The sequence below is a fragment of the Sturnus vulgaris genome, chromosome 23 (genome assembly GCF_052056855.1).
Source record: "Sturnus vulgaris isolate bStuVul1 chromosome 23, bStuVul1.hap1, whole genome shotgun sequence".
NCBI lineage: Eukaryota > Metazoa > Chordata > Aves > Passeriformes > Sturnidae > Sturnus > Sturnus vulgaris.
The window spans coordinates 3,520,590-3,547,919 of NC_142265.1; the positions used below are offsets into that span (position 1 = coordinate 3,520,590).

At 50.5% G+C, this 27,330-nt stretch overlaps 1 protein-coding gene across 3 annotated transcripts in view; it reads left to right on the plus strand.

The window, feature by feature from the left end:
- KIRREL3 (kirre like nephrin family adhesion molecule 3) overlaps positions 1 to 27,330 on the plus strand; it is a 366,532-nt gene that overhangs the window by 311,770 nt on the left and 27,432 nt on the right. For all 3 annotated transcript variants that reach the window (XM_088178057.1, XM_088178058.1, XM_088178059.1), the window contains 3 exons: positions 729 to 834; positions 23,767 to 23,915; positions 24,763 to 24,890. In XM_088178057.1, coding sequence (XP_088034183.1) covers positions 729 to 834; positions 23,767 to 23,915; positions 24,763 to 24,890 — 383 coding nt within the window. The remainder of the gene's footprint in view (positions 1 to 728; positions 835 to 23,766; positions 23,916 to 24,762; positions 24,891 to 27,330) is intronic.

Consider the following 27,330-nt stretch of genomic DNA (forward strand, 5'->3'; position numbering starts at 1 on the left):
ATTTAAATGCTTCTCACGTGAAAAGGAGAGAAAGTGAGGAGCAGCTGGAAGACTGGAGCAGCCTGTGACACCAGTAAGGCCTTGGCAGAGATGATTAGGCTGATGAAAGAGCAGAAATGCCACTTTAAAGTTAGAGGATAGACAAAACATCATTGTTATACAGCGAGATATTAAACTGGAGTGTCTCAAAGCAGGCAAGTTTATGTCCTTAAATGAGAATCAGAGCCAGCAGTCACATTTTCCAAGTGAAATGTTACATCAAATGGTGTCTGTGGCTCCTCTTCCTGTCTTATTCACTGAAGCCCTTCAAGAGAAGAGCAGCGTTCATGGCATCAGCCTGACAATCTTTAGATGGCTTTAAACTGAAAAACGGCTTCCCACTGCCAGAGGGCAGGGTTAGATGAGACTTCAGGAAGAAATTCTTCCCTCTGAGGGTGGTGAGGGTGTCCAGAGAAGCTGGAAGTGTCCAAGGCCAGGTTGGAAGGGACTTGAAGCAACTTGGTCTAGTGGAAAGTGTCCCTGCCCATGGCAGGGGGTGGAACTGGATGATCTTTAAGGTTCCTTCCAACCCAAACCGTTCTGGGATTCTGTGATATCAAGGAGTCTCAGTGCTTTTGCCAGGCTTTCTCACAGCCAAGATTTGCTCTGTGGCCTGAGAAGCTGGCAGGCAGCAGGCAGGGGTGCTGTACTGTGTCTTTGTGCTGCTCATGGCCTGTCTGTCTTTGCAGACCCACCCCTGGTGAACCTGTCCGTGGAGCCACAGCCCGTGCTGGAGGACAACACTGTGAAATTCCACTGCTCTGCCAAGGCCAACCCTGCTGTCACCCAGTACAGGTAAGGTGGCACTGCTGGCACCCCTGGCACCTCAGTCCAGCCCTCTGCTGAGAGCATCTCACCTTCCCCCTGCAGCATTTGCCCCCCAGGTGACCCAGCAGAGCTCAGCACCTCTGCCTGTGCTTTCTGGTGGCCATTCCCCTTCCTGCCGTGTTTCTCACTGCTTGGTGCTCACTGTGGCTCATCCCCACTCCCCCTGCATGGCTGGAGCCGTCCCCTCCTCCCTGCTGTCCTTATCCCCACTCTGGTGCCTCTCTGGTCCTGATGATGCTGTTGCAGGTTGAGAGGCTCCTGCTGCTCGCAGTGTCTGCCGTGTTCTGCTGCTGCAGCAGCTTCAGGTCAGGGTGCCTGGCGTGGATTGAGAGGCCTGGCACTGAGCTGGCAGTGCCATCTGTCTGGGGACATGGCGAGCAATGCACACCGAGTGAAAAGTCTATTATGGGAAAATTCCTCTCTTTTTTTGCACACTCTTTTATGATTTGAACAAAACAGCTCCATTGCCATCCCTGTGTAACCCTTAAGCAACCACCACAAGCCTCTCTGTGCCCAACACAGTGAAGCTGAGCTCAGGAGGGGCCAGAGCAGAGGTGCAGGTGCCAGAGATTGAGGGGGCACAGGGGATGGGATCTCCTCGAGTGGGCCATCCTCCCTGAGTGGGTGGGGTCATTTCTGCTAGCCACAGTGCCCCTGCACTGGCCACAGTGAGCTCGGAGCAGGGCACAGGTGGTTGAGGAGATTTGGAGCACGAGGAAATGTTGTGAGCTTGTTGCTGAGAGAGGTCTGGGGTGCAGGCAGTGCATGGGGTCCCTGCCAGCCCCGAGCCACCCTGGGTCCTCTCTTCTCTCTGGTGAACAGGGCAAGGACCTGAAGGAACAGCTGGAGCTGTGCCAGGGGAGGTTTAAGTTGGATTTCAGGAAAAGGTTCTTCCCCCAGAGGGTTCAGGCACTGCCCAGGGTCCCCAGGGAATGGGCACAGCCCCGAGGCTGCCAGAACTCCAGAAGAGTTTGGACAGCACTGCCAGAGATGCACAGAGTGGGATTGTTGGGGTGTCTGTGCAGGGACAGGGGTTGAACTCAATGATCCTTGTAGGACCCTCCCAGCTCAGGAGATTCTGTGATTCTGTGAGTGCTCACCCAGGGACTGATGAGCAGCAGAGCAGATGCTCTGCACTGAGCAGAGTCACTGCTGTGGGCCCTTGGCTTTGGCTGTGAGGTCTCCTGCATCAAAAAACACTTCTCCTCTCACTGTGGTTTTTTTTTGTCTGAGCAGACAAAACACGGGTATGGGAAACGGGGCAGGCTGTCAGCACACTTTGGGAGAAAAGAGCTTTGTGTAAGCAGATCCATCCCTGTCCCATCTCATCCATCAGCCACTCACCCCTCCTGCCTGGAAGGCCTGGACATGCACACACAGGCTCACCATCCCTTCTGCCTCTGCAGAACCTTCCATGGGTAACAGCACAGGAGGCACCTCCGGGGACAGGTTACCATGGCCTGCCTCCTGTTAGGCTCGTACAGCTTAATTAGTACAATCAAGTTTCCTGGTAGGAACTATTCCTTCCAGCTGGATATCAGCACAACAAAGCAATAATTGTGTTCCTGGTTACACAGAAGAGTTATTAATTCGAGAAGTCAATTAATGTCAAAGAAACAAATAGCCCTGGTTTCATATTTACAGCTGGTAGGAAAACAAAGTGCATGGCAGGCTGGGTGAAGGACCCACGTGGTTCTTACTCCAGGATAGATTCTGGTACAATCCAAGGCAAAACAACCACTTCTGGTTAAGGAACCAAACAGTGGCAAGACTCTGTCCAAACCTCTGCTCCATCAGCCTGATTCTCAATAAAGAAACCTTCCACATCATCCCTGAGCCCAGCTGGGCTGATCCCTGGAAGGCTCCAGTCTAGGGTTTCCAATTCCTTGGAAAGGGACTTTGGACAAGGGGGAATGGCTTCCACTGCCAGAGGGCAGGGCTGGATGGGATATTGGGCAGGAATTGTTCCCTGGCAGGGTGGGCAGGCCCTGGCACAGGGTGCCCAGAGCAGCTGTGGCTGCCCCTGGACCCCTGGCAGTGTCCCAGGCCAGGTTGGATGGGGCTTGGAGACCCCTGGGGTAGTGGGAGGTGTCCCTGCCATGGCAGGGCTGGAACAAGAAGAGATTTAAGGTCCCTTCCAGCCCAAACCATTTTGACATTCTGTGATTCCCCCTGGCTGTTTCCACCCTTGGGATCCATGCCCAAGCCAAGCTGCTTTTCTCCACCAAGCAGAGGTGGACCCAACACTCTCCTCCCATCTCTGCTGCCACCTTGGTAGTGCAGGTTTCTGCTGTCCCCTCTGGCTGCAAATGCCCCCCTCTGCCCCCTTCCTTCCTTCTCACCTATCCTGAGTCACGGGTCTTGTCACCCTTCCTGTCCCCTGAGTCTGCAAATGGCTTTGGGATTCATTTCATGATGGATTTTACTCTTCAAGTTAATTGCATGGGTTTTTTTCAGTCTATGCTTTCCCATAAAAGGGGTTTTGGGTGGGGAAAAAAAAGAGAATGACAAATTCAATCACTTTGGGTTTTTCATTTCTTGAGTAAACTTCACATGAGGCTTTTTCCTTACCACTGTGACAAGCAAACAGGACTCAGCAGTGCTCGCTGGGGCTTCCTTCTGCTTAAAGGCTCTGATTGATGGAGGGGGGGATTTGTTTGCCTTCTATAAGATCCCAAGGCTCTTCATAATGTAAAAGCAGATTTTTCAGCTCTGAGGCTTGGAGCCCTCTGGAGTGGGATATCCAAGCAAGGAAGACTCTGCACCTTGACACTGGCCAGGAGAGAAGGATGGGATGTGTAAAGCTCCAGGGCTGAGGCATCTGGAGGTTTGAGAAGGCAGAACATGAGCTTGGTGCCATCCCCAGGGTCACTCAGGACCCCACCACTGGTGAAAATGAACTTATTCTGCCTTAAAAAAAGAAGCAATAGGAAGCCTGATTTTTTTCTCCTCAGATGAGGAGCACTCTGATAAATCTCCTATGGCTCCCCTCATGCTCAGACAGAGATCCCAGATCTTCAGACAATATTTATTTTTAATCCCCCCCCCCAAATATGTTTGTCAGTAAATAACTCTGAACACAAAGGAAGAATGTTTAAACGACTTTAATCCCCTTTTGGGGGCATAAATCCACTGCCATCCCTCCTACCAATACAGCAGCAAGCTGTCACCTTGCTGGTGTTTTTTGAGGAGCCATAGGTTTTGCACTGGGTTTGCATCCTGAGTTTTCTTCCTGGGAAAAGCACATGAGGTCAAATATCTCACCCATAGATGTTCCCGTGGGAAGCATCCATGGACTGGGCTCTTTGTCAGGATGAAGCCACTAAACCCCCTCCATGGTCCTGCCCACCCAAGACTTTAAGCCCAGATCTCTTATTCTCTTAGTTAGGAGGGCAAAGGAAATGAAACAAAATTCAGCACAACTTCCCAAGGGACAAAAAGTCCCCTCTGCCCCTATAGAGAACATAGTTTTGATGAAATTGAGCTGCTTTTTCCTTAGGAAGTTTTCTTGTGCTTGCTTATATAATCACACACAGGTCGATTTTAATGACCTGGTGGGAAAAGAGACCTCAGAGCAATCCACTCCCAGAGTCAGAGTGGAAAGCTACAGCCTGCACTGTGTCTTCTCTTCTGAAGGCAGAGGGTTAATGGCATTTTCTCAAAACTGACAGATCTTCACGAAATCTTTGGCCTCAGTGGCATTTTCTAAGTGAGAATCCCTCTGCTTTAAAATCTGCTGGCATTTCATGATGCTGGGGAGCAGGCAGGGCTCGGGCAGGCTGTCCTGTGCTGCAGGCACAGCTCCTCTGCTCCTTTCCTGGGCTGAGGATGCTGGAGCTGAAATCCCAGCCCTCCCCCCTGGCTGGCAGCAGCCTTTACCTGGCCAGCAGCAGCATTTCCCCCAGGGAGGTTTGTTTGCCCACGATGTCACCTGGGCTGTCACTCGCTTTTGGACAGGCTGGTGTCACCAAAAGCAAGTGGAGAGCAGAGGCTGGTGAGGTGTCAGAGTGATCCTGAGCTGGGAGTTCTGGCACAGGGCTGAATTAACCCTCTGGCAGCAGGGGTTTGCTCCTTTGGGTGTTTTCCCTCCTCCAAGCTTTGCACACACATCCTACAGCTTCTGTAGGGTCTTACACCCCACCTGGCCTGGGTTTATCCCACCTCTGTCAGGTTCCTTGTGGAGCTGAAGAGCAGCTCAGCCCACCACAAAGCTCCTTGGTGCTGCCAGAAAAGGCTCAAGGGGACCTGGGCTGCTCAGCAGCATTTCCATGGATGTGTCCCCATCTGCTTTAGCACCATGGAAGCCCAAAGAGGCTCCCTGGTGTCCCAAGGGTGGTAGGGGACCACACCAACCTTTCCTCTCCCCTCCCTTGAGCCACTGCCAGCCTCTGCCAGCTCGTGGCAGAGCATCCTGGTGCCAGGCTGGAGCAGCAAACAGCACCCGTGGGCACATCCCACCTCAACACCCGCCTCTCTGGCTTCCTGGACAGGTCTGGGATGGGGAGGGGGCATTTGGGAATTTACTGGCTTTCTTTTGCTACAAGCAAACGGGCAGGAATGGGAAAGGGAGAGTAATTAGCTGTCGCCGTTGTTCTGCTACCTGCGATGTTGGGTAAAATTAATGGAAAGCAACAGAAGCTGGGGCTACGTGAACTGACTCCCAACCAGGCCTCCTCTTTGCTCCCTTCAGATCTCTCTATTTGCCAATCTTCTCGTGGCTTTTGATGTCTGTTGTGTGTCTGTGGGGTGTTTTTTTGCTGTTATTATTTATCACTCACAGTAAGAAAGAGAATCTTTAAAGTGGCAGAGGAAAATGGGAAGGTTTAATATTGCAGGAGGCAGAGTCCCTGAGCCTTTGGGGCTCCTGGGCTGATGATTATTTTTGTGGAGAGATGGGGAGTTGGTGCAGGCAGGGCAGTGATACAAATCTCATTCTGTGCATCCACACAGAGCTCTGGCCCCCAGGGCTGCCGGAGACCTTTGCAAATAATGTTATCTTTGGTGGCAGAGGGGGACATGTGGAGCCACCCTCCAGCACCAGCTGCAGTCCTGGGGACCACAGAACTTCCAAAGAGAGATGTGGGACTGACAGACACACACACAGACATCTCCCCCAGCTGCTGCAAGGTGTTGAGCAAGAAACAGCTCTTGATAGCTGAGGGATGCTGCAGAAGGTCCAGCAGGTGCTGCAGCAGGAGCAGGGGTCAGGAGGAGCTGGGGGGCATTTATTTGTCCCCAAGGGATGGTGCTGCCCCACTTCTTCCCATCCCACAGCCAAACAGGGATCACAGCCAAGTTCCACATTGCTGTGCTGAAGCCCAGGGTGCCACCTGCCCAAACCGTCCTGCACCAAGCAGCTTTGTGAGTGGCAGCTGCAGCTCAGGGCTGGAGCCCCAGCATCCCCCTGGTCCTGCTGTGCCGAGCTCAGAGCCATCCCTCAGCATCCCCTGTCCTCACCTCCACGTGCTTCCCCCTGGAGCACTGTTTGTTTGTTGTCTCGCTGAGCTCAGGCCAGCAGGAAAGCCCTTGCTCAGTAAATACTGCTTTATCTCTGAACAGCAGCTCGCTGTCGTTCATCAAATATTAATCCAAACTCAACTGCTTCTTAACGAGGTTTTCTTTAAGGCATTGGGGCTCAAACACACCTGCTGGGAGGCAGACTCCTGGCTTTCCCCTGGCTTTGCCCAGGGAAAACAAAGGGACAACAAGAGAGAAAAATCCCTGGTCCTGTTCCTCCAGCCTTCTCCACAGGGTAGGCATTTCCCACCCAGCTTTAGGAAAACAAGTGGACGAAGAGCCCAAGTGCCTTTGGTAGATCTGGTGTCTCCAGGATCATACATGCCCAGGTACAGGTTTGGGGTGGTTTGGTTGCTGGCCTGGGGGAAAAAGGTGGCAGATTTTTGTGGGTTCAGGTGGATACAGAAAAATTTCACCTGATATCAAGGAGCTGTGAGAGAGAAAGAGAGAATCACAGTGTGCATCATCTGTACTTTGGCCTGCCTGCCTTACTTGGAGGCATTCCTCCCACAGAGACACATTCCCACAGTTTGTTTGAACAAACCTGGGGAGAAATTCAAGCTCCATGGAGCTTTGCTGCTTTTTTCCCTTCGAGCTTTGTCTGCACCATTTAGGAACCTGCTGGCATTTCACCAGATTTATTATATATATATAATAAATATAATAGATATAATTTATTATAGCTGAGATGCCTCAGCTCCCACGGGGGAGTCAAGTTCTTCAAGAGCACGTGCCCCATGTCCTGCTGGAAATGGCTTGGAAGTTTGCTCATCCACTTGAACCAGCTCCCTCGTGGCACAGCATTGCTTTGGTGCCTGGCAAAGAGCAGGAAAAGCAGCAAAAAACTGGGAAAGCCTCATCAAAGGGATGAGGAGTGGAGGAGGGAATGAGCAGCTGGCCAGCCCTTGCTTGGCTTGGCAGAATCATTGCACTTTCACTGCCCCGGTGGATGTGGCTGGATGGACCAACTCATTGCCAGGAGCACTCCCATCATCAGGCAGTCATGGGCTCATCACACAGAGCCAGCTTCTCCAAAACAAATCCCAAGGAAAGAGCCAAGAGACATTCCCTGCCATCCCTGAGTGCTTGGTTATGGCAGGGGGGAAGGGCAGAATGAAGGTCAGCAAGCTGTGCAATCACAGAATCAATTAGGTTGGAAAAACCCTCTAAAACCATGGAGTCCAGCTCTTACCCCTGCACTTCAAGGCCACCACTAACCCATGGCCCCAAGTGCCACATCCAGGGATGGGAACTCCATCACTGTCCTGGGCAGTCTGTTCAAATGTCTGACCCACATTTTAGTGAAGAAATGTCTCCTAATATCCAATCCAAACCTCCCTTGATGAAATCTGAGGCTGTTTCCACTTGTCCCACATCACTGATTCACGTGAGAACCCAGGGAATCCCATCCCTAATTCCTCACACTCACTTCCCAGGGATCAGACCTGTTCCTGTGCCAGAGGTTTGCCCCCAGGGATACATCCTTAGCAGGAAAAAAGGGAAGGTGAAATAAAACTGCCTCCCATACCCAGGCAGCGAGGACAGCTGGGTTCACAAATGGGTGCACCCTGTTTTTTCTGAACGTGAGGAAGCCACATCTATAACAGAGTCCAGGAATTCAGGTCTCAGGGAAGGAAGAGCCACAGGAATTGTTTGCTGCTGCCAAGATGAGCAGAAGGAGAATTCACCCCAGACAGTGGGAGCAAGGTGCCTCTGTTCCAGCTAGATCTCCATTGCTTCTATGCTTGGTCAGTCAAGCTTCTGGATGAGCACAGATCTCTCTGTTCCTGGGTGAAAGACCATGGAAAGGCATGTTTGGAATTTAACACCCTTTCATGACACCAGAGTTGTCCCTACCTCTTCCATGCAGCTGAATATATTCACAGATCCGTAGGCTGTAAAGGCCAGAAGGGATTTTTGGATCATGAGAAGCAGATCAGAGTAATGATTTCATTGGCAACCTTTGAGAGAGAAGTGGCAAACGATCCATTTAATGGGCACTGCCTCCAGCCAAGCCAGAGCAGGGGCTGCTTTCCCTCTTCTGGCACTATAAAACCTGGATATATTTTAATATGCAATTCTAGTGGCTTTGAAAAGTGTCTACATGAGACCTGATGTGTTTTTGTGTTCCTTGCTTTCCTCTGCCCATTCATGGAAGGATAAAAGTGACCAACCCCTCGTGCCCTGCATTCCCAGAGCTTCTGATCACCAAGACCACCACCAGATTGGCCAAGGAAGGGGGATTATTAACTCTTATTAAATTGCAATCATGCCTCTCTTAATATTTGAAAGGGATCAAATATTTGAAAGGGCTTGAAATGCTGCAGGGCCCCAGTGGCTGCAGACAAGATGTGAAGTCTGTGGGTGCACGGGCACTTTTCTCCACATCCATGGCACTCAGTGTCCCACTCATGGGAAAATCACCCAGACTTCTCCTCTGGGGACTGCACAGGGACCCTGGGCTGGATGGGCCTTGGAGCAGCTTGGTCTAGTGGAAGGTGTTGGAATGAGATGAGCATTAAGGTCCTTTCTCACCCAAACTATTCTGAGATTCTATAATCTGGGGTAGCCCCACAAAAGCTTCTTCAGAGTCTCAGAAGTCCCAGCTGCCCAAAAGGCTGCAGAGAGATGAGGTGGGGAGCAGCTCAACAAATGTCTGGTCCAGCCCAGGGGCATTTCAGCATCTTGAAATGGTTTCTTTGGTCAGTTTAGTTTTGCTGCCATTTCTTGGCACGCTTTGGACCTTCTTCCCCCCAACCAGCTTTCTCCTCCAGTCCAGCTTGGGGAAGTTCTCATTTGTGCCAGTGTGCAGTTTTTGCTGCCCTCCTGCCCCTGCTCCCATCTGCTCCCTCCTGTCTGGCCGGGGCTGCCGTCTGTCCAGCGGCAGGACGCTCCGTGTCCATATGCTGTCCCTTGGCAGGGCTGTCACCTCTCCTGCTGCCTCCTGCAGCCACACTTGGCAAGGGAGGGAAGAGAAGCTGGAGTGGGGAAGGGGCCTGCAGGCATTTCACAGCGGTAACAGAATAAATCTAATTTATAGACATAGCAAAATGCAGCTAAAGCGGGAGTTGAAATAAATGCAAAGCACACCAAGGTCTCAAGTTATCGGCACTGTAACATTTTTCCTGACTATCTCTGTTTTCCTGCCTGGGTTTGTCTTTGTAGCTTCCTCCCAGACAACTGGACCTTTGCTCTGAAGTGAAAATGAAAGCTGGGGAAAAAAAAAAATACCAGGAAATGAATTCTTCAGATCTCCTTCGTGATGCATCAGCCCCATCTGCCAGCTCCCTGTGACAGGGAGCGGAGTGTGGCTGGGTGGCAGGTGGAGAGACAGGCTTTTAAAAAAAGGGAAATAAAGTAAAATAAATGGCACAACTATCCTTGCAGCTGGAAGGGAGACTGGGCTGCTGGGGGGGCTCTGCCAAGGCACAGAGCTCCAGGTGAGACTGGGAAGACAGGGTTGGAAGAGCCTTTGCTCATGGAGGGGTGAGGACAGGAAGATTTGTCTTCCCATTCCCTGGCTTGTCAAGGTAATGGGAACAAGCGGGTGGGAGATGTTCAGAGGCAGCTTGAACTAATTAGGAGAGAGAGGAGAGGAGAGAGAATCTGATGGAGGGGGGGAAAGGCAGGGAAAACGCTTTGTACTGATGAGCACCGTCCCTGATGCAGAGATGATGAAAGGAACCAAAGCAAAGAGCGATGGAGCAGCCAGCCCTGGGCTGCAGGGAGCCTCTCCCAGGCTGCCACACGGGGTTGGGTGTTCCAGGAGAGCTCACAGAAACACGGGGTGCCCCATGGTGCTGCTCATCACCATCCCAGCATCCCAGGAGCTGGCAGCATCGTGGGCTTCCCAAACTCTGCTCCAGCCCTTTCCCAGCGTTGGGCTGAACCTGTCTCCAAAGCAGCATCTCATTTCCAGCAGACCTTAGGGCTGTGGTTGTGTTTTCCCAGCCTTGTCAGGCACCCCTCCTTCAAGACTTGCTCCTGGAGCTGGGGATGTGGTTCAGAAGGGAGCAGCATTGCTTCCTCTGTCCAGATCTCCTCTCCCTTTGCAAGAAGTGGCAGCTTTTTGAGCCTAATTTAGCAGTCTTTAATCTGAGTTATTCCAAACCACACTTGCCACTTCCTTCATGCGTTCCCGCAGGATGATGGGCTGATTTCACAGAACGAAAAGCCTTAAGCAAATCTTGTCACACAAGAAAATTGATTTTTCAAAACTGACTTTTACAAGATTACTGGTGGGTTTTTTTCCCCTCATCTTTCTTCTATATCATTCCCTTCCAGTCTCACGAGGTGGCTTCAGATCTAAGGAAATTAGAGATGCTGTGACTAAATTGAAAATGTAAAAATGGGGAGAAAGAGGGGAAGAAAAGACTCCCAGCACCTCCTCTGCTGCTGCTTCTGAAGGATGCAGCTGTGTGTGCTTGTGAAGGAGCAAAGCTGTCTCCTTGACCTCTCCGACTGCCATAACATCCATGCCACGTCACAACAGAGTCTGCCCAAGGATTATACCAACACCTCCCAGGGAACATCCCCTGATGGGCATTCCTTGGTGATCCCAAGCTAGATTACAGAAGTTTTTTCATTCTCTCCCTCAATCTGTACATATTATTTTATCTTCTGGAATTAAAAAAACAGTTTCCCCCTGCCGCTCCGTTCAGAGACATCTCAATGTGTTTTGTTAAAAAAAAAGAAGACAGAGGAAGAGTTGCCTTGAAGTTGTTTCAGACAGCTTAAAATATGCTAAGCTTTTGTGTTTCTGCCACATAAATAATGAATCCTCTTACAGCTTCTGAGTCAGGAAAGACGTTGATTTAAGAGGCCTTCAGCTCTGTTTGAGGCTTTTCTGCCAGAAAGGGAAGAATGTGACCAGGGACGAGCCAGGCATGAAGGATGAAGCAGAGTGTGCAGGGAGGGTGTGGGATAGGGACAGAGGTGGCAGCCACCACAGCCCTGCAGGAGCTGTTCTAAGGGATTTCACTCCTTCATTCCCTCTTTCCTCCTTTATTGCAGATTTTGGGCGCTAGAGGTGTGTTTAAATGGAGGGACAATTCTGTGAGCATCCTGTCACTGTCTCTGCCCCAGTAAACCAGTGGGGATTTGGTGGCTGCAGCAGCCTCAGTTGTTGTTGTTCATTTGACTCATCCCCCAAGTTCCACCCTTGGAGACATCTCTGCCAAAAGAGAGCTCAGGAGAGCTGCAAAATGTCAGCCAGCAGCCATGGCAGGAGAATGGGAAAACCCAGTGGGTCCCACATGCCCTCCCCGAGCCCTGGTGACTTCCCCAGTACCCATGACTGGACTGGCAGTCAGAGGGCTCATCCTGCCTTGTATTGGAATGTGGATCCAGTGCTGAGCTGGAGCTGGGAAGTCAGGCTGAGTTCATCAGGAAGCAGCAAAAAGGAGGATCAAGGGACAAGCTGGGGCAGGGGAGCCTTTCCTCCCCTAACCTGGGGGACAGTGGTACCTGTGCCAAGGACATGCTGTGCACCCTGAGCATCCCCTCCACCTGGCATGGAGTTATCTTGGCACAAATGTTCGGGGTACACAAACCTCCCCTCGCACACCCCATCCCAGAGAGACCCCAGAGGAATTTCGGGGTTGGGGAGTAACTGTGTTCACTTCAGGGCTCAGAGATACCCTTGGCTTTCTGTTCTGCTCTAGAAGTGCAGGCAAATATTAAAGCAAAGAGAAAAGGCAGGATGATGTCTCTGGATTAGAAGGTTGTTTGTAAAGCATCAACCAGCATTTATTGCTTAGCTCCACTTTGTTACTGAAGTGGGTAGTGAAGAACTTCGTGGTTGTTACTCCTGGAGATGTCTTTTTATTTTTTTTTTCTTTAAATACTGTTTCATGCTGTTTTATGGAGAAGTCAATAGACAATCACAGATCTCTTTGGGTCAGTCTGTTGTACCAGGACACAGCCACACTGGGTTGTTTTCCTGTGACATGGCTGAGAAGGGCAGAGTTGCACCAGGGTGTCAAGGGCATTCCAGAGGCTTGTGAGAGAAGAGGGACTTGACCATAATTTTGGGGATGGATGGATGGACGGACTGATGGATAGCTGAGGGAGCTGGGGTTGTTTCAGCTGGCAAAAAGGAGGCTCAAGAGAGATCTTATTGCTCTCTACAGCTGCCTGAAGGGAGGCTGCAGTGAGGTGGGGGTTGCTTTCTTGTCTCAAGTAACAAGTAATAGGATAAGAACAAACAGCCTCACGTTGCACCAGCAGAGGTTTATATCAGATATTGGGAACAATTTCTTCTCCAAAAAGGCTGAACAATCTGCCCTGGGCAGTGGTGGAGCCTCCATGCCTAGAGGGATTTAGGAAGTGTGTAGCTGTAGCCCTTGGGGACATGGGTGAGTGGTGGCCTTGGCAGTGCCAGGTAATGCCTGGACTTGATGATCTTGGAGGTCTTTTCCAAACTGAGCAATTCTGTGATTCCATGGATGAATTTCACAGTGAGAAGATGAACAGATCTTTTGGTGAATTCCTAACTTTATTCTACTCCCCTGAGCTGCCTGTGTGTTTGCATTAGCATGAGGGAACACACTTTGGATATTTATTATTCCTCCTCATGACTTGCCAGATCCCCACGCTGCTCACACTCCAGCCACCAGAAGTCCAAGTTCCTTACACAGAAATCGCTGCCCTTGGCATCTTCTGTGAGGAGATTCCCACAAATTGAGGGCTCAGCTGCCTCTGGTGGTAATCCTAACGTGAACCTGATATCCTGTTGATAATCCTAATGTGAACCATCTGATCTAGACACAGTTGAGCCCTGAATAATTAACAGTTCTGGCAGGGCAGGCCAGGGAACCTGCCAGAGAAGGAACTGAGCCTCACACCAACCTGAGGGCATGCCAGGAGTCAGACAGAGCACGAGGAACAATCCTGAGTGGCAGGATGGGAGAAGTGGCTGTCATAGGGAAGGAGGGGCTTTAGGGGCACTGCTGGGGCTGGAAAGTCAGACAGAGCCAGCTCAGACTGGTGGGCACCATTTTTGGTGGCCCAAACCATTGCCTGGGCTGTTTGACATGTCCAAGGTTGGCCACCATCCTTGAAGAGTTAATATAAATTTGGCCTGAGGTCTGTCTCCTCTTGCCATGCCAGACCCTCTCATGCTACAGAGATCAAACCACAAAGCCCTTGAAAACATCCCAAACTCAGGCCCAGGTCAAAGCCTCAGAAGAGCTTTAGGAGCCAGCCAAGAAAAAGAAAACCCTTGGAGAAGACCCAGACATCCAGCAACCCTCTGTTGCATGAGTTCCATGTGCAGAAAGGCATGAGCTGTTCCTGCCTGCTGTGCCAATCATTTCTGCCCTGAAATGTGTGGATTTGGCAGCTCCAGTGATCTGGAACACGAGGTCCCAGCTCAGCACCACTTTCCCCAAGCAGCAGCTTTCTTATGCTGATGAAGACCTGTGAGTTTCTGTCTCCATTCACCATTGTCTTTTCCCTGCCAGTCTCAAAGGAATTGCACATCGAGGTGTGAAGTTTGCAAAGGCCTCAAGCACAGGTGGAAAATAAGAACTGGAATAGAGGGAGAGGCAAGTTCGAGCAGCTTCACAGCACTAAAATTCACTTTGCACTGAGGAGGAGGATAAACACGGCAGAGAATTAGCTCTTCAGCATGCCAGCATCCATAAATCTGGCTAAAGACATTCTGCTACGGGGGTGGAGTGGGGTAGGAAGACCCCAGAAAGGACTAATCCTGTTAAACGATTTGAGAAAACACAAACCACGTGATGAAATTGGATTACCCAAAATAATAGTTAAGCTATTAGTCATGTCTATTGTGTGGCGGGGTAAGTCAAGATGATGTAGGCAGGGAAAATGAAATGCAGCATCACTGCCAAAGGGGTAAAAAACTCCCCGAGGAGAGGTGACACCTCCAAGCTCATCCAGGACTGGGGGGTGACTCACATCCCCAGCATTTCCCCAGGATAAGCAGTTTTGGCAGCTGGCTGTCATAGTCTGAATGGTTTTAAACTTTCTCCACATACATTAAAATGAGGAATTTAATGTTCATAATTTATCTTGGGGTGGGGGGGGGGAAGTACCATTTTCATATGATTCCATGACTCTGGGGCCGAAGATTCATAAATCTAAAGTCGCCTCCCTAGAGGGAAAAGGAGTTATTGTGAAAGAGGGTGAATTTGTGAAACAGGAGGGGCAGAAAAGCATTCACAGTGGCAAGAGAAGTTCCAAACAGGGATTAATGGGGACAGGTTTGGTGGCCAGCCCTGTCATGTGATGGGTGGAGGAGGAGGAGGGATTTTAAACAGTGGGATTAAAACAGCACAACATCTAAAGTGTCTGCATTTTGTTTTGATCTGTCATGAAAACAGCTCCATTTGCAGAAGGAATCACCCAGTTCACGAAGTTTGATGCTTTCCCTTTGAAACACGAACAGCTTTTCCAGCAGGACCTCTCTGATTTCCTTCCAGGAAAGGGACCAGGGTCCTTCCCAGCCCCTGGAGCAGGGAAGGATCCAGGGGGACACTGTGGGATGGGCTTTGGCTAAATGCAGTGTCCCTAATCCTCCGGCTCTGCTCCTCTCTGCACATGCACCGGGCAGGTTTTATAGCCATAAATATTTATTTATGCCCTGGCCAGGCCCAGCCCAGGGGCTGCAGGGTCTGTCCATGCTCCAGAGCTCTGTGCAGCCCCAGCAGTGCTGCTCCATTGATTTCCTGCACGCCTCATCAGCCCTCCCCAACTATTCCCCACGGTTGATCAGTCAAGTCATTGACAAGTTAACAGCTTTGTTTACTTCTCCCTCTCCCTTCTGCAGCCAGTTTGTTGTGTTAAGAGAAAAGACTCTTTTGATGGGTTTCTCACCAAAAATGAACCGTGGTGGGTGCATGATGGCATGGCTTTAATTGTGTCATCCAGGAGAGAGAAACCTTCTCACCTCAGGCAGCACAGACCTGACCCCAGGGCGTCCCTGATAATCTCTCCTCAGAGCTGAACTCCCACTGAACATCTTCAAGGGTAATTTGGGGAGCTCTGAGTAGCCCCTCGTGGATTTTTCCCACCCATGGGACCTGCTGATGGCGAGGAGGAGTTGCAAAACCCAGACACTGCCCTTGAAGGCTGCAGCTGATGAGCAATCAGGCTCATCCCACCTCCTGGCTTGGAAGGAGTGGGAACACTGCAGCCGAGATGAGATGGAAAATCAACCCAGAATTTTCCTCTGCAGTGAAGTGTTATTATTATCATCAAAATCCCAGAGTGTTTAAAAACAATCCAACCCCAGTAGCAGCAACTGGTGCATCGTGGTGAGCACAATCAGACACCAAACATGTCCTTGTCAGGAGTAAAAGTCTGAAATTTGGGAAAAGGTTGCAGTTTTTCTCCTTGTTTATTTATTAAAAGAAAAAAAAAAAGGGAAAAAAATAGGCAGGAGATGAGCAAAGTTTGCACCTGAGCTGTGCCATTTCCACCATTAGAATTTGAGGTTCACTTCCTGGTGGAGCCAACGTCCCTAAATTGGGACAGAGGGGTTTGGGAAGAGGTCAGCAGCTGTGTGTGCATGGAGGTTTGTCAGGATGGGAGCTGGAGGCTTGGAAGCCTTTCCTTGAGTACAGTGGCTACCATAACACAAGGAAAAACCTTTCCCTGTGCTTTCTTCCCCTGTAATCAGCACAGCTGAGGCCACATCACAAATCCTGTGGCCAGGTTTGAGCCTCTCACTACTAAAAAAGACATTGAGGTGCTGGAGCATGTCCAGAGAAGGGAATGGGAAGGGTCTGGAGCCCCAGGAGAGGCTGAGGGAGCTGGGAAGGGTCTCAGCCTGGAGAAGAGGAGGCTCAGGGGGGCCCTGGTGGCTCTGCACAACTCCCTGACAGGAGGGGACAGCCGGGGGGGTCGGGCTGTGCTCCAGGGAACAGGGACAGGAGGAGAGGGAACGGCCTCAAGATGCCCAAGGTCATGTTTAGGTTGGATATTAGGGAAAATGATTTCATGGAAAGGGGTGTCAGCCATTGGCACAGGCTGCCCAGGGCAGTGGTGGTGTGGTGGTTGTGGTGCTCAGGGACGAGGGTTTAGTGTGCCCCTGGCACTGCTGGGTTACCCTGGTGATCTCAGGGGTCCTTTCCAATTCCCTGGCTCTGTGATTCCAGCCCCCATGCTCGAGGGCCAGCCAGAATTCCCAGGGCTCTTTCCTCCTGAGCTTGATGAAACCCAAGCCGTGTAATTCTGGGGAGAATTAATGGGGGAGAGGTTACCCAGGTAAATAAACCCTGATAAATGAACCCACACAAGGAGAGGGAGGCCCACACATCTTCATTAGGGAGGGAGCAGAGGAATAACCCCATACATCAGCATTATGAAAATGTACCCGTAATCAAGAAATAATTTGTGCCATGCATCACACGCGGGGGGTACCGTGACACCGCCTGGGCTGGGAACCTCCCTCCATCATTTCTCACAAGGCTGTCACTATAGCAGGAGCCAGCCATTGTCCCTGTCCCCTTTGGACCTCCAAAAGATGCCAGAATCATCCTCAGAGCACCATCTCCTCCCCGAGGAGGATTCCAAGGCTCTGGGGCCTCGGGGGATTTGGGGTGGTGCTCATGGCACCCCACTGGGGACAGCTCTCCTGTGAGGGTGAGAGGAGGGGACTGTCACATCACTCTGCTGGCAATAAAGCAGCAAAACCCATTCTCTGAGCAATTTGTAGCAATTAATAGCCATTCCCAGGAATGAAATGTTAATTAATTCTTTCCCTCAGCCATGCATTTATTTAAGGTATTTGTGGGTGTTCTTGGTACTTTTTATGAAGCAATTAAAATGCGTCCAAGAAAATATTTATCCATTTTAAGTAATTCTTAGCAAACACGATTTATATGGCAAGCAACCACTTTATTTTGCATTGTTAATTAAAACCAACGACACACTCCACTTCGCTGGGTTATTCACCACCAGAGTCACTGTGCTGCCAGGAGTGCTGGTTCAGGGCTGCTGGCAGCTCCAAAATCCTCCCCCAGAGCCTTGTGCAGTGCTTGATGGGGCATTTCAGAGCCCAGAGAGCCCCAGCAGCTCCGTGTTCACCCCCAGGAGTTCCTGTGCTGCTGGAAGGAGCCATGGCCTCATGAAGACCTTTCCAAAGAAGATTTTGTAGAGTCTGTAAGGGGGGTGGTGTTTTGCACCACTTAAAAATAGTGGTTTGTCTGGAGTTTCTTTTGTCTTCACTCAGAGCCAGGATTAAAAACCACACGAGGGAAATGGATTTTCCTGTGTTTGGGCTTGGTTGTTTATTAAATCTTATCTAAAGTGCAGAGAGTTTAGCAACACTTCTACCTACCAGCTAAAAGTGAGCAAAATGGAGAGAAATCCAGCTAGCTACAAGGTCTCTTAAAGCTAAAGAGTCCAGTCGAGAATTAACACCTTTGTTTTTTATACTTTTAACCCAGTAACTAAATTCCTCAGTGCAGCACTAACTATCCAACCAGAAACTACTGCCTGACATAATGAAAAATAAGGAAAAACATCCAAAAGAGACACCACCCAAAATCCTCCATCTTGTCCCATACCTATCACTACATTATAAAATCCTCAAATTCCAAACCCTTCACCATGTGAAATCACACACCTGTATTTCACTACACACCTGTGATTTTAACTCCATCACTCAAATTTGGAAGCTTCTCCAAGGCCTCAGGTCAAAAGCAGTGTTCTCCAGGGAGTCAGTGCCAGAAAACAAAAAAAGCTCAAAAAACCCAAATGTCTGAGATCCAGCAGAGTCCTACAGCTTTCCCAGGGCTGGGAAGGAAGTCAGTAGTTTGTTCCCACACGCTGGGTGTTGGAGAATCACCAGCCCCTGTGGGGCAGACAGAGGGAGGTGTTGGTTCAGGTGAGTGTGAGCAGGGATGAAGTGTTAGCAATGCTCCTCCAGGGACTGACACCCTGTGGGGATTGCTGTGCTCTCACTGTGAGCCCGGGCCATTCTTCAGGGGCTCCACCAGCCTGGAAGCCCAGCCAGAAACAAGATTTATGGGAAAAAGGGATGGAACTGCCAGGTCAAACCCCTTGTGCAGAAGGGATGCAGCTGAAATCCCACTGAGAGGAGGAAGCACAGGTGTGTCATCCCAGCTTTTGGCAGGTTTCCTTCAGAAACCAGAGCACTGGAGAGGGAAAAACACTGAGACATGAAAACCAAAACAAAGCCCCAGCATTGTTTAGGAGCTGACAAATCCCAGACTGCCCTTTCTTATTTGCTTGTGTGTACTCTTAGCTGGGAAGCAATCGATGGAGTCAGAAAAATGCTATTTCCCTGAAGAATGTCTCCTTAGAAAAGTTCCTCCCTCATTCTTCAGTGTTAACACTCTTCAGTGTTAAAAGGACCCAGTGCAGGTATTCTATTTTTTGTTCATTCTTTAATCATCAGCTTTTCAGTGCTGACTGTAATAACCCCTTTGAAACTTGGATCAAAATATCTCTTTCCTGGTTGAAATTTGTTTTCTTCCATCGCCCGAGCAAATTCAATTTGCAGAAGATACTGAATTGGGAAGCACCTGGTACTCCCTCCAGAGAGGCCAGGGGAAAACAAAAGTACATTAGAAATATGAGAAAGGAAACAACTGAATAAAACCCTGCCCACAGGGGAAGAAATGCCCATGTGGGGACACAGACTGAGATGGTGCTTGGTGAAGAGAAAGGAAGATGAGAAAATGTGCACATGTGTGCTCTGGAGCCAGGCTGGGAGAGCTGGGAGTGTCCAGCCTGGAGAGGAGAGGGCTCCAGGGAGAGCTCAGAGCCCCTGCCAGGACCTAAAGGGGCTCCAGGAGAGCTGGGGAGGGACTGGGGACAAGGGATAGATGAGGGGAAATGGCTTCCCACTGCCAGAGGGCAGGAATGGATGGGATATTGGGAGAAATTCTCCTCTGTGAGGGTGCTGAAGACCTGGGACAGGGTGCCCAGAGAAGCTGTGGCTGCCCCTGGATCCCTGGAAGTGTCCAAGGCCAGGTTGGACAGGGCTTGGGATAGTGGAAAGTGTCTCTGCCCGTGGGACAAGATGAGTTTTAAGGTCACTTCCAACCCAAACCCTTCTGGGATTCTATGATCTGCATTGGTCATCCAACATGGGATGGTGAGAGCAGGGGTGAATTTGGAGCTGGGTACTCCAAAGTCAAAGTGGAGGGCAGGAAATGAAGGTCAGCACACTGTCACCCTGTGGGGACCACCTGAGAGGCACAGGGGCACTGGGACCCCTCTGATCCTTCAGCCTGGAAAGCCCAGGGAGTCACACAAAGAGGTGCTATGGGCAGGAGCCCCACAGACAGACCCTCACCCCCCTCCTGGCACGGGGGAGCCCCCCCTGCCCAGCCCTGCCCCTGCAGGGGAGTCTGGCCAAGGGTGAAAATCAGCACAAACAGTGACAGGCGAGTTAGCAGCCAAGTCATCCAGGGACAGACTACAGCAGGTAAATTTATATAGTCTGGAAAAGACTCTGGGTGGCACATTTGCAATCTATAAATACCTTCAAGGGAGCAACATAAATGAAAGGAGCTCTGGTGTCCAGGCTAGTGCTGGCTGGGAGCCAGGCTTGGTGCAGAAATCACAGAGACACTCAGCAGTGGAGGTGCTGGATGGGGCTGCAGGAGCACACTCCTGTCTTCTCTGCTCCACTTTATTCAGGTTCTATTTGTAAATAAGCACTGAATGGTTAATGGGTGAGCAAGGCACGTTATGGGCTCGTTAAAACCCTCAGTAAGTTGCCTTCTGGCTGTCCACGAGCCCATCACAGGAAGCTTTTCAGGAGGGTTATCAGCTGCCATTATTAAAAACCAATTTGACATTATAAAAGATCTATACTGCTCGTTCAGCCACATTGATTTAGCCATGTTAAGTCTTGGAAAACTGGAGCAAGAACCTTGATCTTTGCTGAAGCACGAAAAATTGGTGTTTGTGACACATCTCCGCGCTCGGGAAATCCAGTTTTGCAGCAGCGATGGGTTTTGAACAAATCCATAAAGCACCGTGCCGTGGTTGGTGGGGGTGTTTTCCCAAGCAGCTGCGATGTCAAACAGCTCTTGGAAACCTTGTTCTCTGTTTTGCAACATCCAGAAGGATCTCATCTGAAATCTCAAACCCATCTCCAGACACTTCTCCATCTGGCACCAATTCCCGGTGCTCTCCGGGAACACTGGGAGGATGAGCTGCAGGCAGGTGCAAGGACATGACCCAGGGAGCCCAAAAGTCACTTTTGTCCTCATCTTGAAGCCTCCTTCTTGTCCTTTGCACAGCAGGGAGGGGGGATTTGTGCAAAATAACCAGGGAAGTGCCTGGGACAAGAGAAGCTCTGGATTGTCCCAGAAGTTTGGTGCCACACCCTGTCCCACTGAGTGCAGAAAAGAATGGCTTCATGTACCTGCTGCCTCCCTTGAGCACCTGAGGAGCAGAACAAAACCCTCCAGAGGCTGGAAAACTGCTCGTGGCTGGGAATCTCTACAGGGACAAAGCTGTAAAAGGAGCTTAATGGAGCAGAAACATCCCTGACAAAGAGCATGGGCCATTTCCCCATTCACCAGCTGGAGTTTCCCTGTCGCTCCAGCTTTGTACCTCCCTTCCTTCCTTCCTTCCCTCTTTGCTTTCATTCATCCACAGTTCCTGAGATGTGAATTCAGGCCTTCTGAAGCAGCAAATCAGGAGATGACAGGAATGTGCCTCCTCCCCATCCCACAGGCTGTGCTAAGCTTAGGGCGTGAGGTACCAAACCTCTGGCAGATGTCCCCATCCCTCTCCTGCCCCATCCCCAGGGACCCGGCTGCTGTCACAGCACTGGCAGGTGCCTTCCACGGCGGGCAGCAGCGTTCCTGTGGCAGGGAGACAGCGGGGCAGGGCGGATCCAGGGAGGCAGGGAAGCAGGATGCTAACCCTGAACAAACCCCTTGGCTTGGGCTGCAATTCCCACCGGGAGGAGAAAGGCGTCACCAAAGCATCAGTGACCATTCAGACCCTCGGAGCAGCACCTGGAGGGCTCCACTTGTGCGGGTTTTTCCATAGGGAACCTCCCTCATTAACACACGAAGCGCAGCCCTGGAAATGAAAGCGGCATCTCCTGATTAATTATTGGAGGGGGAGGCGAGGGAGGAGGGAGGCAGAAATGGCCAGTCAGCATCTGTTCAATGGAAGGTGAGGGCAGGTCAGTGCATACAAATCACTTCCATCCAGCCGGGAACACCTCTCAGAGCTCTGTGTCATCACGGGGGAGGCTGAGCAGGGCACTGGCAGGTGACCCTGAGGTTCCCAGGAGCAGATGCTGGGGAATTGGCTCTGGCAGCACTCAGGGTGTTCTCCAGCCTGCCCTGGACCAGCATTCTGCTCTCTCCAGCCCCACTGAGGCCCCTCGGTGCTTATGGACCTTCAGCAGGAGCTCCCTGCAGCTCCAGTTGTCCTCGGCTGCCTTTGGGGCAGCGCTGAAGCAGTGGGGAACCCTGGCAGAGTGACAGGAACAGAGGGAAGCAGGAGACTGCTGGGGGTGATGCCTTAAGTTTGAAGTTTTTCTGTTGTGCTTGGGTGGTGAAGACAAAACAGTTCCTGTTCCAGCTGGGGACTCAGGGACAATCTCTTCAAACTTCAGGCCCTAAGCATAAACAATGTGGAAAGAGGAGGGTGGGCAAGCAAGCAAGGAGGATGAAACTTCATGATTTGAGTTATTAATTGGACAGTTCTGTATGCAAATGGACTGAAACCTATAAAAATGTGAGATCTCGTGACCAAGCTCTCTTTTGCTTCCATCTTGGAGCCATCCAGGCAGGGCCATGACTGTGGCACTGGCACTGCCAGGGTGTGGCCTTTGAAGCCCCCTCAATAAATATCCATTTTATTCCCCTTAACTCTGTGTAGCCTCTGCTCCAGCTCCTCTAGGCATCAGGGGCCCAGCAGCAGATGCTGCTTGCCCTGAAGGGACAGCTGTCCCCAAACCACCCCACTGACCCCATGTGGGGAGCATCCTCTGCAGCTCCTTCCTCTCCCCAGAGCCCAACTCCCAATGCCTGCATCTTCCCCAGCCCATCCAGCCCCAAACAACAAGGCACAGACTCCTCAGGGAAACCCTCTTCCCTCCAATTTACCTGTCAGTTGTTTGGGGAGGATTATTATATGGTTTTTTCCCAGGCTTTTTTTTTTTTTCCCCTTCCCCAAAGTGTGGTTGGAGTTTCACAGTGCCTGACAGCATCTCCTGCCGTTCCCAAGTGGCAGCTTGCCAGATGGTGCCCCATTAGGTCACATTTGCTCATTGTTTGGCAAACAGGGCTTAATTCAAGTGCTGAGTTGACAGCTTGTTCTCCAAGACAATTTGCAAGTTGCAGTGTTGCAAATGCCAGCTTGGCTTTTCAGGAAATGTTATTTCAGCTGCCTTAAAGGGATAAAGTTCTCTTTGACTGGGGGAAAAATAAAAAAGGAAGAAAAGGGCCAAAGTGGCAGCAGAAAATGTTTTTTAGTGGTTTTGATGTGGAAGGACCAGCAGGGTTGTTGGCAAGCATTCAGGGACTGTCATTCCCCATCAAGCAGAGACCCTCCATGTTCCATTCCTCCCATCACTGAGGTCCTTCACAATCCTAAAAAATTAGATGTATTCCCAGTGAAATGCGGTAACCAAATAGAATTTTGGTTTCTGTTGGAAAGGTTTCTGTAGGGGTGCACGTACACATCTCTCTGATGGCTCCTCTCCAAAACCTGTAGGTAGATTATAATTTGGTTGTATTTAGGGATGTGTATTTTTTAAAAGTTTATGGTATTTAGGAAAGTTTGTGGGGTTTTTTGTTGACTGGTGGAGATATTGTGATGATTTTGTTGATAATATTAGTGGAAGTTTGATGTTGTTTGTTTTGTTATTTTTATGGAATTGGATTTTTTTGGTAGGATTTTTGATTTGGGTTTTTTTTTGTTTTTTTGATGGTAAATTTAATTTTGAGGAGAATTTGGATTATTTTTTAATATATCTTTTTGTTGTTATGTTTTTTTATATGATGGTATTATTGATGTATTGTAAATGCTTTGGAGTTTTGGGTTTTTTAGTATAGTTTGGATTAGTTTATGGTAGATTGGGGAGTTGTGTTTTTAGTAGTAGCTGGTTTTAGGTGTATTGTATGGTTTTTTAGGTGAAAGTAAATAGAATTTTGGTTTCTGTTGGAAAGGTTTCTGTAGGGGTACACATACACATCTCTCTGATGGCTTCTCTCCAAAACCTGTGGCTTTTTAGGGACCTGTAGTCCCTAAATCCCCAGGGAAGGGGACGATGCTGAGAACAAGTTCATGTCTGTTCTGAAGTCAGGGGCACTCTGGCCATGCTGCCCCCAGCACTGTGACAGCTACACATGGAGGTGACCAGAGACACAAAACAGCACCATGACAATGCTCTGTTTTCTTCAACAGGTGGGCAAAAAAAGGCCAGGTTATAAAGGAAGCCTCTGGTGACTTCTATGAAACCATCGTGGACCACACGTTCTTCTTTGAGCCCGTCTCCTGCGAGGTCACCAATGCTCTGGGCAGCACAAACATCAGCAGGACCGTGGATGTCTACTGTGAGTAACTGCTGGCTTGAGTGCAGCCTCCAGGCAAGGCTGAGCTGCTGGAAATGAGCAGGGAGCAGACACAGCTCAGCCTGACTTGCCCAGGGTGACAGGACTTGCTGGGCTGGGCTCTCCTGCAGCTCACACTTTGTAAATGCTCGGGTGGTTGGATCTGTGATTTCCTTGTGAGCTCCTGGGGTGGTCACTGGGGAGCTGGTCCCTCTGCAATTGCAGCAGGCACCTGCCTGAGGCTTTTCTTTATTTGGGGCCCATCAAGATCTCCCTCTGACTGTTTGGTTTGGGGGTTTCTGGCTGGCAGAGCCCATCACTGGCAGTAACTCCAGTTTGCTCTGTCAGGAAAATTAATCCACAAACACCAGAGGTTTATGTCCAAAAAGAAGACAGAGGAGTTCTTTTTGCTTTATTTGAATAAAGGGAGAGGCCATGGGACTTTCCCCTGAGATCTCTCGAAGTTTTGGAGGACGCAGCCTCCTTTTTATCCTATTTTCCCGGCCCATTTCCCTCTCTCTTTCCCCGTTGGCTGAGGTACTTGAGAGGCACAGACTTCCCGGAACGCCTGATACCTGAAATTCCCCTCTGATGTATAACCCTCCCTTTTAATTTTTAATTCTTATAGAATTCATGGTTTTCCCCGTGTTACTTCTTCCATCTTTCGATATCCAATTTCATTTATCAGCAGCCCTGCAGTTTGTTTGTAAAGGCAAATATCTCTTTCCATTCATCAATCAGTGGAATCCATCCCATTGTTGCTTTTATCTCTCAGTGCTAGCCTTATCTATAAGCAGATCCACAGCTCATTTGCAAAGACAAATTCAACATTCCTGTCACCTCTGTGCAGTTGGGCCCAGGATGGCGACAGAACCTCAGTCCCTGCTGGTTGACCTGGGCTCGGACGCCGTGTTCAACTGTGCCTGGACCGGGAACCCCTCTCTCACCATCGTCTGGATGAAGCGAGGCTCGGGCGTGGTAAGGGGGCAGGGGGCATGGCCAGGGCGTGGGAGGCTGCAGGATGCTTCCCATGGAGCAGAACCCCTGTGGTCTGGGAGCTCCTGGCTGGATGAGTGCTGGCTCCTCCAAATGCAAAAGGGTCCTGAGAGCAGGGGAATTTATTTCTATGATGCTGGACAGAAGGGTTGAACCAGAGCATCGCTTAACACCTCACTGATGGGGAGCAGTTCTGCAATTCACCTGCACGTGGTTCTTTCTGGGATGGTCCTATGTGGGATAGTCCTTTTTGGGATGGTTCTTTCTGGGATGATCCTTCATGGGATGGTCCTTCCTGGGATGGACCTTCCTGGGATGGATCTTCCTGGGATGGTCCTTTCTGGGATGGACCTTCCAGGGTAGGTCCTCTCTGGAACAGACCTTCCTGGGATGGACCTTCATGGGATGGTCCTGTCTGGGATCTCACATCCCTACATATTCACCTCCAGCATTCCCTGCTGTCAGTTGGAGCCTGCTCCAGGGAGGAGCTTGGATCTGTCCCAGCAGATTTCTCCACATCTCTTTTGTGCTGAAAATCCTAAGGAGCTTTGCCAACTGTAATCACAGCTCAGTCAGCCCGGGAGGCAGGAGATGCTCTGATCCCTCTTTACAGACAGGAGGGCTGAGCAATGCCACAGGGAAAAGCTGAAGGAGGGCTGAGATGTGAAACTCATTCAGAAGCACACACAGGTTTGGGTTTGAAAAGCATCTCCCATCTTCACCTGGGCATATCTGTGGATGAGGAAATGCTGCTGTTCCAGCTCCAGGTTGTGATTGAAGTGCTGGAGCCCCACAGAGAGGCTGAGTCCTCTTCCTCCTCCAGAGACACTGAGGCATTAACTGCTGGTGAAGGCCATCTCCTGGGAAGAAATTATAAACTTGGGAGAGCTGATGGCTTGAATCAGCAAAGGAATCCCAGTGGGTCAGTGTGCTGGTTTGAAAGCAAAACCAGTGAGAGACTCCAAGTCAGAAATACAATTTAATAGGAAAAAAAAGAAAAAAAAAATACATTCAATAGTACAAAAGAAAAGCACTGACAGAGTCAGAATCCAACCTGACACCCCCCTGGTTAGGGTGGTGGTGGCAGTCCAGGTGGAGTGTTCTGGTTGAAGCAGTGATCCTGTAGAAAGGTCTGGTAGCTCTTGTCCTCTGGGATCCAGTGGGAAAAGGCTGCTCTGCTGTTCCAAATCTCCCCTTTGATCTGGGTAGGAAATGCTCGGCTCCTGCCCTGGCTGGAGCATCTCCCAATGGGATGATGGAATTTGATCAGCCCTGCCCTGGGACTGCATGGCCATGAACAGGAGAGATCTCCTGGAGGGAGGATGGGCTGTGGGCAAGATAAAGAACACTGCCCCAGCTGGGTTAACACATGGGGATAGAATACAAACTTTGGGGCACATCTTTACATTGTAACCAAGGACAGTCAGTAATTCCTGGGTGGTTTCCCATCCCAGCTGCCCTGGCTGTCTCTCTGGGATATCACTGTAGGCTCTCACACACACACAGTTGTTCCACTGTCTCAAGGAGGCTGCAGGAGCTGGGAACAAGGGCTGCCTCGCCCTCCTGCTCCAGCCCCAGCCCCAGCCCCCATCAGAGCTTGGCTTTGACATCCAGCAGTGCCCAGGCACAGTCACCTTCTCCCTTTTTATCTGCCTCCCTCCAGCTGGGTTCCATCACTTTGGAACTTCTCGGACAGAATGAAGGAGATGATTCTGCCCTTCCACTGTGCCCTCATGAGACCCCATCTGCAGTGCTGTGTCCAGCTCTGGGGTCCCCAACTTCAAAAGGACCTGGAGCTGCTGGAGGGAGTCCTGAGGAGCCCATGGAGATGCTCCAGGGTTGGAGCCCCTCTGTCTGGAGCCAGGCTGGGAGAGCTGGGAGTGTTCATCTGGAGAAGAGGAGGCTCCAGGGACACTTCAGAGCCCCCTCCAGGCAGCTCCAGGAGAGCTGGAGAGGGACTGGGGACAAAGGTCTGAAGTGACAGGACAAGAAAGAATGGCTTCCCACTGCCAGAGGGCAGGGTTAGATGGGATACTGGGGAGGAATTCTTCTCTGTGAGGATGGTGAGGCACAGGGTGCCCAGAGCAGCTGTGGCTGCCCCATCCCTGGAAGTGTCCGAGGCGGGGTTGGATGGGGTTTGGAGCACCCTGGGATAGTGGAAAGCATCCCTGCTCCTGGCAGGGGATTGGAATGAGATGTGTTCGAGGTCCCTTCCAAGCCAAACAATTCCATGATTCTGTGATCTCAGGACAGACCCTCCAGCTGGTGTAACCCAGCAGAGATGGTTGTGCTGGTCACCAGAGCCACCTCCATCTTCCCAGAGGGATGCTGGCAGAGGATGCTGCTTTGTGAAGCCATCAGCACCCAGCCATCCCAGTGGGATCTGGGATCACAGCTGCTTCTTCCCCACCCCCTCTGTTTT